Raw genomic sequence first — 13,964 nt, forward strand, 5'->3', positions numbered from 1 at the left:
AGGCACGTAGCAGGGCGGGGCTGTTGTATCGTGAAAAAGTGAAACACGAGGCGAAAAAGATCATCGTAGGGAGTTGGTGTTGTTGAGTTTATTGGAGCTATTGAATGATTATAGCCTATCAATTAGACACACGTGATGTGTGAGCAAGATTTTTCCCCGACCGATAGCAATCAAGCGTTACAGTAGATTATCAGTATTCCGAGAGGAGAAAACTAAAGACACCTTGTCAGTTGAGTGGATTGTAAAGTACACGCTTGAACATGTCACTGGGCAGCATACATTTACTGTGCCCTTCTGAAGGGCCATTCCCGGTCCTACGCTTTACTACACTCCCGATGGTGAGGGATGGAATATTGACCGTAACACACAATAGTAGCAACATTTTCATACGAAACTACCCGAAAAGTTGTGCTAAATTTGAAAATCGTAAGGGATAGTGTGTTGATTGTTAGCCGGGAAGTTGCTGCAGCTTTTTGCTGGCCCGAGTACCGTGGAGTTGCTCTGTAACCGGGAACCCTATATTTACACTATCCGGAAGTGTATCACAAACAATCATAAAATGTTAATGGACCGAGTGGGTAAAGCTAACAATAACCTCAAGCACCAACAGCAAGAAGAAAACCGAGTCCTCAGAACAGCTTCCAGAAGATGTGACCTAGCCGCACAGCCAGTGTGTTCTTTCCCAGTGTTTAAGGCGAGGATGACGATGGCGACGAAAGCATGGCTGACCTTTTGTAATCAGGTGCATACTGGGTTTCGGTTTAGGGTTTACAGTTGCTTTAGGTTACAGCTCGGACGATGTGAAATGGGAAACAGTTTTTGTCTAAATTTAGTACGACATGCACCGGCAAACCGCAACCAAATACGACCTGCCTGCGACTACTTCCACAGCAGCACAGCCGGACACTTTCATCCTTCCTGCCCCGGTCAGTCCTTGCGAGAGCACTATTGTTGGTTTGGTTTCTTATAAGCTGAGTTGTTTTCATTACCAAACCAAATATGTACAGAGTTACCTTGGGAAAGTTTGTCCTCCGCCGCCTTCGTTTCTGTGTGTCGAGTCGATAGAACCAGACCCTGCATGGGATGGAATTTGTCGCCAGCTCGTAGGTGAAGCTGTGAATTGACTTTTTGGATCGGAATTGGAAAGTTCCACCACCGGTAGAGAGGATGGGGCTCTCTGGTGCCGTTCAGTAATAGCCAGGCTCTTGTGTGGAGTATCTTTGCGGCAGTGATGATTGCAAGGTGCGATTTAATTCCCCCTTCATTTTTGCCATTTTCTCTGTTCGATGAGTAATGCACGAATGCAACGCTGCAGGTGAGAAGCGTATAATTTAATGCCTACAATGTGCATTAGCTGGCAGCCGGGTGTGCTGGTTCGGAGTGGCTGGTTGCGTTCCGGCGTAACCCCGGCGTGATGGTTTGTAAAATAAACAAGCTAATTTATTAATTATTAAAACAAACGACGCTGGTGCCATTTGCGACGGTATTTACAGATCGATTTACACTCAGTGGTTGGAAGCCACTAAAGGGAGCTTGAATTATGGGGCTTTACGTTTTTGCGGAATTAGTCCGGTCCACACGCCGGGGTCGCATTAGGCACGGCCCAATCTACGCACCCGTGGATTTGACCGAGGGAGAGATATATGCGATTGCAACTAATGAAAATTTATACGTACACTTTCATGGACAACTAATTTGTGCCCTTCATCCTTTTGTAGCAATGTCCATGTATGTATGTGTGGATGGACACCGCACTATGGGATCGCTCTTCCATTTCCTGTATAGCTACTATTCCGAAGGTTCCTTACACGTTCGATTGTTTGAAGACCTCCCAGTAAATCTGTAGCTCTCGATTGCTTTATCATTGAACGAATTATTTTAGGGAAAATCATAGGCTTAACTGTGGTTATAAATTAGGAATATGTTATGATTTTGTATTACATTACGAATGGGACATTCAAATGAAAAAAAAAGCTAGTGGATCATGTTTCATCAATCGTTTTACAAGAAAGCCACCAAACAAGGTATTATGACCTTGTTTATGCGCTAAGCCATCCCGCAGTGGCATCCTGGCCGTTGAACGCGGAGTGTGTGTGTAAATTGGCGAAAACACAAATGAAACAAAGTGCACCCGAAAATGTGCACGCGAGAGAGCAATGCATTCAATTTTCCCTTGTGTCTTTATTTTATTTTCGGCAGTAGTTTTAAATCCCCACCGACCAAGCGATGTTTGATTTTGAGCTCCCGTCAGTCACTCTGCATCTGGTTCTGTTACACTCCGGCCACGCTCTTGTGTGTTTGCGTTCGTGTGTATGCTTTGGTCGTTTGTTGTGGGTTGTAATCGAGGCACCGCCGCATGATGGTCGCCGGTCGCGCTTGACGTTTGATAAGAGGCTGCTTGCAGTACAATTGCTGCAGCAAAGACGAACTTTTGCTTGTATTTGAGCACTGGACAAGGCAAATATTCTACCGGGCCATGCATGCACCATGCTATGCAGCGTGAAACATAAATCAAAATTAAAATGTTCCCCCAAAAAAGAACGAAAGGAAAGTCAGAGAGAAAGAGTAGGAGAGAGAGAGAGCGAGAGAGGACAAAAAGGCTTCCAAAAAAGCCCAGTCGCTTTGAACGTACAATCCTTTGATGTAACACTTTGGCGCCATTGAGCATTGTTTTTCGGACTTTCGGTGGGTGGCGTTCGGTGTGCCCAAGTGCGCTTTTATTTGCTGCTGCTGCTGTGGCTGGATGCTGGATGCTTTGCGTTCGTTACAGCTGGCGTGTTTGCTAGACGGTGGCCAGCTGGGACTAGTTGCTGTTAGTTGTATAAATATTTCATTTCATATGGAAGCTTTTTTGTTTTTAAAAAAGCCTTTACGTTTTGTTGCGCAGTCAGTTGCGCCCGATTTCGATTGAAGTCCCGGTGGGAGAGGAATGGTGGCCCACTGAAATAAAACCGCTTTAAACAATTTGAGCCCTGGTGGATGGAAGGCTCGTTTGCAGTAAACATTAACTTGATTCGCCATTTTAAAAGGATCATAAACAGTCTTTTGCTAACGGATCCTAACGATGCACTGATGCAAATGGAAACGGTTACGATGAAAAGGGGGAATAAAAAATGGTTCATATATATTTCCGAAAAAAATATTTACAACAGTAACAGCAAATGGTGGATAGATGGTGGAACATGTGTAAATCTCAACGACACGAAGCGGGAAGCGTCCAAACGCAGGCCGCTTCTAGACGTGGATGAGGAATTTCTGATGCTGATGCTCGTCCTCCGGTTTGCGCTTGGGCGTGAAGGGGTTGTGCTCGGGGTCGGCATTCAGACTGTAGTAGCTGGGCGCTTCCTCGCACTTGACATTGTACCACCAGTCGCAGGCGAATTCCTTCTGATTGAACAGCGTGCCGTTGGTGCAGAGGAAGGACGCACCCTGGTGGCCCTCGCGCCCATCGTGACAGGTGTGGTAGGCCTGGCAGCCGGTTTCGACGTTCGCGTACATGCCGGGGATGGCCGGCACGTTGCCACAGTGGAAGCTGGTGTGCGGCACTTCATGGTAGATCGGATAGTCCACGCCGGGCACGCCGGGAATTTTGCTAAAGTCCTGCTTGTCTTCCTTCTCGTGGTACGGCGCATGCAGCTCGTCCTTGGGGTTGTACAGCGAGCCGTAGTAGTCCACTTTGACGCACTGTACGGCACAGAACAGCAGCCCAACGGTGGCAATGGCAGCGAACTTTAGCATCTTGTCGCCGTCGTTATCTGTGTCACCGGATAGAAAGAGAGAGAGAGAGAGAGAGCGCGAGATGCAGATGGAATGAGATAATGCATAGCAAGGCAGTATGGCATTTGTTCCTGTTGGTCACACTGCTACCGCTTAATAGACTAAATTCAGGCGCGAAAAGAGAGGAACGAGCTGGCGGCCAGCGTGAGCAGGGCGACACAAAAAGTGGCCTGGCTTGTGACCGAATTTTGAAAGTTCATTCCAGCGTCCACAGCCTCCGAGACGGGCCGGACGGGGCCGGGCCTGGGAACCCATTCGGAACCGGTTTTCATGCGAATGGTGCTGCTACGAGTGGTTGGTTTCCGATATTACGCAATTACCACGCCACCGTCCACGCCACACGGTACGCTTTTGCACTTTCGCACCACCGTCGAGAGCTAAGAGACCGGTTGGAGTGACCGTGTTTGAGATCGTGTCGTGAAGGCAACACGAAAATCAGATCAATCATAGGGCAATGCATTCGCTGCTCGCCAGTACCGTCGACCGAGCACGGTACCCAGTTTCGAGGCTGCGTGCGTGCTTTCACGTGCTCCGGCACGTGACGATGGCGGTTGTAAGGAGCAGAGCAGGTGGTCGCATTTGGCGCAGTTCTCTGTCAAACGATCTCACCACAAGACGCCCTGCGTTTGCAGTGCCGCTTCGGTTTTATTGCAGCTTCTAACGCAAAATGTCAAATTATTTACGATCGAGCAGAGTGGAATGAAGCGCATGTGAATGCGAGCAGTTCCGGGGAAACTTGGGCATGCCCTTTGCGCAAAGTGCACATCTCCAGCATCTTTTCGCAATCGGTTGCATTCTGATGCTTCGGTTGCGGTCGGACTGGTGTTGGAAATAAAATTTGAATTTATGATGGAGAAGTAAAGTGAATCTTGTTTCACAATTGAACCGATAGCTCTGTCTTGCAGTTCCGTTCGAAGTAATGGGCAAAGGTTCGGAACTAGCTGGTGCCAGGCTAGTGAAGGACGAGAACGACGAGCATAAATTATCGTGACCAAAGATTTACTTTTATGATCACATCACATAACGGTGTCCCCGGGACCAGAATGTACACTGCAAGTGACACATCCGTCAGGCACGCTCAAAATACGAAGGGTGTGTACGTTACGCACTTGCAGTTGACAGCACATGCCGAGTGCGGATAGTTTTTCCCCGGAATAGTGGAGCACTTTTGGATGCGAAATTGCAGTCCCATCTGCTGCTGGCGTTGAACGTTTCAATTCGTTCCTGCTTGGAATTGGAAATGAAACGAATTCGCACAACGGGTCGGAGTGTGTCTATTATTACCCCACATAAAATCGAATTATATGCCCTCCAGGTTTGCCATGTCAAATTTTCACTGTCGGTGAGCTGAACGATCATTATTACACGCTTATCCAGCACACGATTTTAATCGAATCACTTCACAAAAGTTAAAAGGCTTCTGGGCGAAAGTGTATTAATCCCCCGGGCGGGGTCGTCTTTCCGATTTGAGGGAAATTAATCATATGCATCGTTTGGCATTCGATTAGTTTCCCCTGGTGACGGAATGGGATCGAAGGTAAGGGGCAGCAAAAAAACGAGTCACAAATTATCAAATTATCCATTTGTTTCTGTCTGCCGTCGAATGATAGATCCGAGCCAAGATGGGTGCGTTGTTTTGTCTCCATCCAAGATTGATGAAGAATAATAAAGCAGCATGGAAGCTTGTCGATGCTGGCGGGATATTGGGATGCGCGAAATTACTTTGGCGTTGCGACAGTACTCGCACTGCTCGGATAACCCGTTGGAGGTACTGATTTATAGATGAGAAATTGAACTTTCCGTCGGTGCCCGCTGCCAAACCGCACGCATGGACCAGCAAGCGTATCAATCTTTGTACCCCGCGCCTGACGAACTGACTGACTGACTGGGTGTTTTTTGGCGTCCGCACACGTGTGTGTGTGTGTTGTCTAGAGGTCGGCAGAAGGCGACGACCGTGGCGAACGATCTCACGTACATCACGCCAAACACTCGGGCCCAACCACCGCTGCCACGGGTGTAATGTGTCCCCCAAGGTTCGCCTGACATCTGGTGGCTGATTCGATGAAGATTCACGGGTAGTCGGTAACAAGAAATCAATTTTTACCGGCATCCTGATCTGATTGGCCCCCGGTGAATTCGATTGGTACGTGGGAAAACTCGATGAAAATCGGAAAAATGCTGCATGCCGGCGGTAGAATGTTTGGCACGGCAATATTTATCACTCGAACATACATCACCGTCATCATTCGTGGATGATTGGCGGAAGGTGTCGAGGTACCGGGCGCGCGGAGATCTCAAGTAACGTGGTTTGTGTTGTCACACTCCATAGCACCGTAGGGTGGAGGATGTTATCGATGTCGGTGACTTACCCGGCTGGATAGATTCTGCAAAACGAACGAACGGAACGAACGTGTAGTGACACTACTGCTCCCGAATTGGTTCAAGACGTCGGGAGGTTTGTTTTTTTTTTTTCGGAGGCACACACTGCCGTCGACGCAAACCGTTCGGCTGAAGCACTAATATGAAACTGATTAAATTGGGCTCAAATTTGGAGCGAATCAACCTACAGCGCGTGTGTGTCTAAACGTCCCCACCTCGTGCTGCTCCAAAAGGCGATCGAAGAAACTACCACCACCACCAGATGTCGTTGCACTCCGTTGCGATCCAGCTCCAGGGGTGGGGTTCGCGAGCGGTTGTTATGAAAGTAACATTTGCCAAGCGATCGCATGCGAGTGTTTGTGCCCGGGCGAATGTATCAAACTTTATGCTGCTCTCAGACCCACAATTTACGTCGGCAGGGGCCGTCTGAAAGGCCTGCTGCTTGAGTGGCTTGTTTTCAACCGGCAGGTGAACATGTTTCGTCCGGCATATGCGGAGGCCAAAGGAAAGGGAAAGGACTGGAGGCTAATGGTAGGTCGTAGGAACGCGACGCCGAGATGGGTTGGAAAGGAAAAGCGAAACGTAGCGCAAGAGAGGCAAATGAAAATCGCATCGCAGCAGAAAACTACTTTGTGGGAACGCGCTGTACAAGGAAAGAGAGGCACATACACTCGGGCCAATGATGCTGCGTGCAACTTTTGCCATCGTATTGAAATCGCCCACTTTTCCACTTTGCCTGCGCCAGTTCGCCTCGTTGAAGCTTCGCGCGACTTGATCAACCACGTGGCGGATTAGTTTATCAAGCAAGGGTTGTTAGCAAAGGTATCAGCTTCCTTTACAACCTGTTTGCACTCACACTCATTCGCTGCTAGAGGAAGTTAGAGCTTTGGTGTTTTATTTACATTTGAACAGTATATTAAAGATGCTTGTTGGAAATTAGAAAACCGTTGATTAACACTTCCAATAGATGCTGTATCATATTTATCCTGCAAATTGCCTACACGAGCAAATACGCTCGGCACATAAAAGGAACTTGACCTGCCTCCGGACTGCAGCCTTCATCCAGCTTACCAACACCGATGTAAGCGCGTGGAAGAGATGGATAAAAAAGTTTTGAAAATTAAATCGCCATGCTGAAAAGCACTCTTTAAAGTTGTTGCAAAGTTCAAACAGTTGCGATTCGGTGGTGCCCTACCACAGGCCCTTTTCATAAGCGGTAGCCTCCGACTTCGAGTTTGAAACAGCGCGCTGAGCGAACCGTCTGACCCGTTCCTGGCCTACCTTTACGCCGTGGGATTGTGCCGCTCGCTGTGCTGTGGTTGATTTGCGTTTTTATGCTGCTTTTGTTTTACCCACCGTATTTGCACAGTTTGTATGCTCTCTTGGTCGCGTGTGCGTCTGCTTAGGCTACCGTGCCTCACCCACGGCACTGGATGGATGATCGTCCACCGACCGACCGACCGTGGGCTTGGTTGGATTGAGGTAGATTTTCATTGATTGCACATCACAGCACCGATGGGCCAGTCAGCCAGCCAGTGTTGAAACGGTACCCGTACGCGATGAAAGAAGCGCACACTTTGGGCGAAACAGCGAAACATATGTAAAGTGAAGTGGACCTGCCTTAGGCCGATCGGTGCAGAGGTAAAATGTTTCCAATTGCAGACGGACCGATTTCGACGGTGTACGATTGCGTCAGATGATTACGGCGGTAAGTTCTGTCGGTCGGGTGTGGATTGGCAATGGGCTTTCGTTTTCGTACCCAGTGTGGGCAGCCGAAACCGAGCTGACCTTCTACCAGTTCGCCAGAGCGGATGATGGTTCCGTTGTGCAGCTCGCGAAAGTAGCGGGAGAACGATCGCCAACCAACCACAACTCCGGGGAGCCACGAATTAATTGTATAAAGGATGTTGACCTTCGGGTGCTAGGTTCTGGAGTGTATGGAAGGTAGTAGTTTTTTTTCGGAGGTTCAAACCGCCCGCTGCTACTTTCACATTGTAAGATTGGTCAGCAAAGAACCCAGTTAAAGAAACAAGGAATTGTGCCAAGCATATCGAGGAGTAATCGCCAAGGAAGCTTTGGCATATCTCGTTCACCTTCAAATCCAAAACTAGTGCGCGTTGCTACGCACAACCATAAGAAAGGAAAAGGCGAGATAATTGTTAAAGTTTCACTGAAACCGAAATCGAAAGCAGTTATAGCTTCAGATAGGGAAGAAAAGGAAAAATGGAGCATGCAGTATGGTTCCGATAACGGTTACATAGCTCTTGGTGAATGTAATGCATGTGTGCATAGCACTCGAGCAGCCGTTACTTGCAGGTTGGCAGACTAACATCAAGAGCAAACGCATCAATGCGCAACAATTTCTGAATGGTAGTAGCCTTGGACTTGTAGGCAAATTGTTTGAGAAAATATTTGATAAATGGTGAACCAATAGTGGATCATTTGACAGTTACAGTGTAAAGTCATATGACGATTGCCATTGAACACTGGAAGAATGCAGTTTGAAGTACCTGCGAGTTGTGATAAAACGGACAATGTAGTGCTGCGCTTGAAATTGATTCTGTTTGCTTCGTAGAACTTTAACATCGCTGTTGTTTGCTTCTACTGACGAGGAAACCACTCAAGATGTGTATCCACAGATGATTAACATTGTGAAAGACTGTGGGACGGCTCGGTTTTTTACTGGTAGCAGAGTCCGTTGTTAACACGAATAACATAAAACATTTGATTTTTACATCTGCTTCTTACTGTCTGCCACTTGGTCAATCACGACATGAGATACAAACCATTCCTGGTTGATTCCTGGGGTAGGGGTGATAATGCAGTTTGTAAGTAGGGTCTAAGCGAATGGCGTTGGAATGCTGTTGGCGGTTAATAGAACAACCGCATCACAGGTCTAATTGCTTCAATTCAGCATTGTGAACTAGTGTCGCCTTCCCGATATGATATCTTTCAGCCAAATATTTGTTCTCCAATTAGAAGCCCCTGCTTGGCTTCAGAATTCTTCCAAAGCTTCGAGTGTTCGAGGGTGCCGTCGTGGTGGCTCCACAGCAAAAGATCCTAGACCCCTAATCTTTGCTACCGGGTGCGTGCGTGCAGAATAGTGTCCAGAGTTTTAATCGATGTCAACGGGGTTGCATACGGCTGGACCGTGCCGTACCGTCGACTGGATTACCGGGTATCGCTTAGGAGTGGATCAGGCTGGACTTGTAGCCGATCTGGTTGTGGAATAGATTTCATCGATGGTTCCGTAACAACCGGTCGGCTCTTGATCATTGCCCTCCGTTCGGACGTTGAATCCGATTGAGAGGATGGAGCCCGTGTGGGTGTGTGTCGAATTGGGCACTGGATGCTGGATGCAGCATACCGATAGGCAGCTCCGGGTGGGCAACACTGCCGATGGCTTCTGGTAAGGCGAACCTGTAGCAAAACCGCATCAAACCCTTACTGGAAGAGTGAGAAAATTGGTTTTGCAAAACTCAATCAAACGGTCTCCATTATTTTGGTTTCCTGATGTCCGTGGCCTGGTGCGGCCCGGGCAGGAAGAGCTGCCCGGGCAGACGTCTGTCGGGGGCATGGCTCTGATATTGAATCAACAGTCCCGGGAATTGGTGTGCCCCGGCATGCGATGGTACTCACATTTCGGGCTTGGTATCAGGGCGTGTTGTTATTTTGTTTCGATTCCGAATACGTGCCCTGTTTGTTGGAATGTTTGCGTTTCTTGTGACCTCCGACTCCCGAAATCATCGTGGGGTTGCTCTGGTTATCCAGGGCAGGACGATTTTTCGCCCTGAAACCCTGAAGAACCCTGAGCAACGTTCATGGGACGGACTTACAGACAGTAAGCTTACAGGAGAACAAGCGCAACCGAAAGCGGCGATAGCGAACACAGCAAAAAAGCAACTCCGACGAATCGGAAGGAGTTGAATTGCTTTTGGATTGGTTTTCGTGAAGCGAACGAATGCAACCTCGTAATGTGCGCTTCTTTGGGAACGAACACCATTGAGAAGGAAATTACGCGCGGCATGAATCCTAGACGCTCGGCACTCGGTAATGAAGCTGCATTGTGCCGTGATCGAAAGGATTCGCTCGGTGTGTCGATGCGTTATTGTCATCGTGCCCGGACCAGAGATCACGACCAAACACACACACACACACACACACACACACACATAACCATCCCGCTGCGTATTGACCGCAGGACAGCAAACTGATTCAATGATATTAATCACATCTTTACGGTTTGCTGAGAAAGTTAATTTATGATACGAGCATTTACGTATGCTCGTAAGCTTATACTTCCGGTTGCCATATCCGCCCGATGATGATCTCGGACTCTCCGATCTGAAGTGGCTCGGGCCTCGAGACAGGTCTATTTTTGCTCGGTACGCTCGGTACACGTCGTTGGGCAAATTGTTTGCCATTTTATCCATGCCGGACAACCGGGCGGATGTGTCGAGTGTGTGTGTGTGTTTGTGTACACGGTTTGAGGTTAAGTCCGACTTGCCTCGCGCAATGCAGAAGGGAAACGCACGTACGGGAGGGAGGTTCTGACGCGTCCCCATTTAATCTTATCCTTCCATCATCGTTTACTCTACTTATTTCCGTATCACAAATTAACTTCTCTATTGCTCCTTCTTTGTCGGTGGTTTGGTTCTGTGTAGCACGAGCGTGTTGGCCAGAGCGACCTGGTGAAACAATGCGGCGGCTGTGGGTCGGTTTCCGGTTGGTCTGGCGCGCCCGGACGTAACCGTTTCAGCGGTGGCCGGGCTTCGGGCGGTGGCCGGATGATACAAGTACGGCTCCGTGGGGATCAGCGAGGGCCTTTTGTTCTGGAGTACGTTACGTAATTTACGATAAAGCATTTACGGTTGATTGTTGATTTCGACCGGCGAAGCGAGCCGCCTTTGTGGACACAGTGTGTACAGAGTATAAATAAACTGAGAGAACTTTCGCTGGGAGTGACTAAGTAAAAGAAATGCTTTAAAATAGAAATGTCAGATGTGTGCAATCGGGCATAATAGCAGCTTTGGAATGTTGAGTGTATTTATTAGATTATTCTATGTTTTGTTCAATACTGGAGTCCTCTACCTACTTCTTCACAGTGAACAGTGAAGAGAGTGGTGTTCTAGCTGAAGAGTTTATTGCAATTTGCGGCGTTTAATTTTGAAGATTGTTGTTTTTGCACTCCGGAAGGTTGCTCAATTTTCCAGGCCATACCGCTTATTGTATGCAGCGTGAAATTGATCCAAAACTTCCGCATTCTGACGAGCGGTGCAATAATTTCCCTACTTTTCGTTGCTCGCTGTTCCGTGTCCGTCTCGTGACGAACGGTCATTGGGGTGCCGGCATGCAAAGTCGGGAATTTGGTAGCGACTATCAGCAAGAAGCTGACTGACGGAGAAGGTCTTTATGCGGTCGCTGAGGTCTTGTCGATGTGGCGCATTCCATTCAAGCGCTATGTATGAGCAGCGCTTGCTTTGTTTTCATCATCTTTCATGCTAGACTTTCCATTCGTTCTAGAAAAGGCTCCTCTGGGCGCTTCGTACAGCGAAGGAAGGAAGTCACTCGGCAGCTGGTCCGTTGCTTACAGGTTTGGAGCGTTTAACCGAAAAATATTGAATTTTAAGATTTTTCTTCGATGGACGGGAAACTCTCCTCGAGGAGGGGTGGTGGAATGGGGGATGGCACTTTGAACTGGGGCTCGTTTGCATTCAGCGCCAGCGCCAAACGGATGCAACAACCCAGTTTGCATCCTGTTGACCGAAGCGGGAACGCGGAATTCGGAAAATGGTCGAGATAATACCCCACGTCGAACGGTGGATGCAAACGAAGGCTCAGAAACTGGAGGACCCGTGCACAAATAGCTCCAAAAGCTTGTATTATGCAAATCATGACCTCGGCATAAAGCATAACTTTGCGTTTTGTAGGTGGTCGTGGGGGGTGCGGGCTGCGGGGGTGCGGGATGGGTGGCCAAGCGTAGAACAGAGAGCTGCATTTTAGTTCACATTCATTCAAGTATGACGCCATATTGAAACGGGTTGCACGACTTACATTAACTGAGACTGAAAAGCACGGGTGGTATTCTGCCTCTGGAAAAGTGTTACCTCGTAAAGCCCTACCGTGGCGTGACAGAAGAGATTAAGCTGGACGTCTAAAGGTTTACGCCCAAAAACGGTGAGGTGAGTATGCGTGTGTGTGTATGATGCTGCCCTTTTTGCGATAATGAGTCCGGGAACTCGCGGGTTTTTTGTTGTGTGCTGTTGTCGGGAAAGTACCACAAACCTCACGCTTATCTTTTATCTCGAAAGAGCGATTTTACTTTAATTACTTCTCGGTACGGACGGCGATTCTAGCTTAAGGTGAAGGTTCCACTCGCGATAGCGTTTTAAATTAACTTCCGATCGTATCAATGCGCTGCAATAAAGCGGAATGTTCTCATTCCGGGGCGTTATGTTGTCCAGCGCGCAGAAAGTTTTGTATCGAGTATCGATGGTTTCCACGAGCACCGGCCGCTCACTTTCCCCGGAGTGCGACATTCGTGCGGCGAAATCAAATCCTTTCAATGATCGGAAAAGTTTTAATCTCTGTCCCCGCAGTAACGAGCGCCCAGTCGCCAGTCCTCGGAAGCACGTGCGCCCTAATCGAGGGTTAGATTTGAAAGTTTTTCCGAGGCGTCCCGAGCGTTGGTTCGTGCAGCAAAACATGGCCATAAAAATTGGTTAAAAATTATGCACTCAACGTGCCCGGGCTGGCTGATGGTGCTGAGGTCCATTTGCCATCCGTTCGATACGGGGGATGCTGTTTAACGATTTTTGAGTCGTTTCTTTTCTTGCATTGATCTTTGCAAATGCCGTGCCGTCCGTTCCGCCCTGTGGAGCCGTATTGTTGAGCGTTCCCCGCTTTGCTGTCGAAGAGTGGCTTCTGACAACGTTCGCCTCCCATAGGAGGAGCGCCGGTTGGGAATTTCTTGCAAATGTGGCCGATCCGCATGACTGACCAGCAGCAAACCTTCGCACACACCGACGAGTGCCTGCGTACATGTGCACATGCTTCAGCTATCGACAGCTCCACGCAGACATTGCAGTCAAATTTCTTAACTTTTGGCACGCTTCCAAGCGGCAATGGGAATCCATTCCATTTCTTTCGCCGGCTTTTGGGTTGGGCGGTTGGGTTTCGAGGTATCATTATCGTTTGCCGGCTCAAGGGCAACCGCCACGTGAGGGCAGAGCATCTTGCTTGATTGTGATGGGGCTCAATGAAGTCCCGATTGTTGGTTGAAGTTCTTCCCCAAACTGCAGCAGCGTCCGCAAGCGCCTGTGGAAGAGTGACGCCACTTCACGGCAAAATGGCTCTCTCTTTCTTTCTCTCACTCTCCCGAGCTCGAATCCCATCCCGATGCGTTCGTTTCGAATCCAATGCATTATCCTGAGTGTATCGCTCATCCTCATAATGGGTCGGATGTTTCCTTCCTTCGACGGCACGCCCCGACATGGCAAGGCCTTACCATTTTTATGCACCCCGGGGTAGTACGGTACCGGATATGCCATGGCAAGCGTAAATGTGTACGATACGCTAGGCGGATGGATGCGAGCTTGCGTTTGCGGAAGAACGGACAGGCAGTGCAAACTTTGCTGCCACAGAGCAGAATTTGCACAGCAGGGTAAGGTGATCTGGTTTAAGTGAAGAATAATTGTTAAAGGTTCATATAAAAATGGACGACCGAAGATGATGTTGATCGTTGCAAGCTGGAGATTTGGATGTTGAGAAAGAAATGTGCCTAGATTGATATTAGATTTCGGTCAAGT

At 48.5% G+C, this 13,964-nt stretch overlaps 2 protein-coding genes across 2 annotated transcripts in view; one reads left to right on the forward strand and one right to left on the reverse strand.

The window, feature by feature from the left end:
• Nucleotides 1-13,964, forward strand: part of LOC118505359 — a 205,486-nt gene that overhangs the window by 145 nt on the left and 191,377 nt on the right. The window lies entirely within an intron of this gene.
• On the reverse strand, nucleotides 3,095-6,886 carry LOC118505361. The gene is made up of 2 exons (XM_036041051.1): nucleotides 6,147-6,886; nucleotides 3,095-3,755 (listed from the first exon to the last, which is right to left on the reverse strand). Exon 2 carries the CDS (start codon nucleotides 3,736-3,738, stop codon nucleotides 3,235-3,237), a length of 504 nt encoding a protein of 167 aa, XP_035896944.1. The 5' UTR covers nucleotides 3,739-3,755; nucleotides 6,147-6,886; the 3' UTR covers nucleotides 3,095-3,234.

This window comes from Anopheles stephensi, chromosome 2, assembly GCF_013141755.1.
Source record: "Anopheles stephensi strain Indian chromosome 2, UCI_ANSTEP_V1.0, whole genome shotgun sequence".
NCBI lineage: Eukaryota > Metazoa > Arthropoda > Insecta > Diptera > Culicidae > Anopheles > Anopheles stephensi.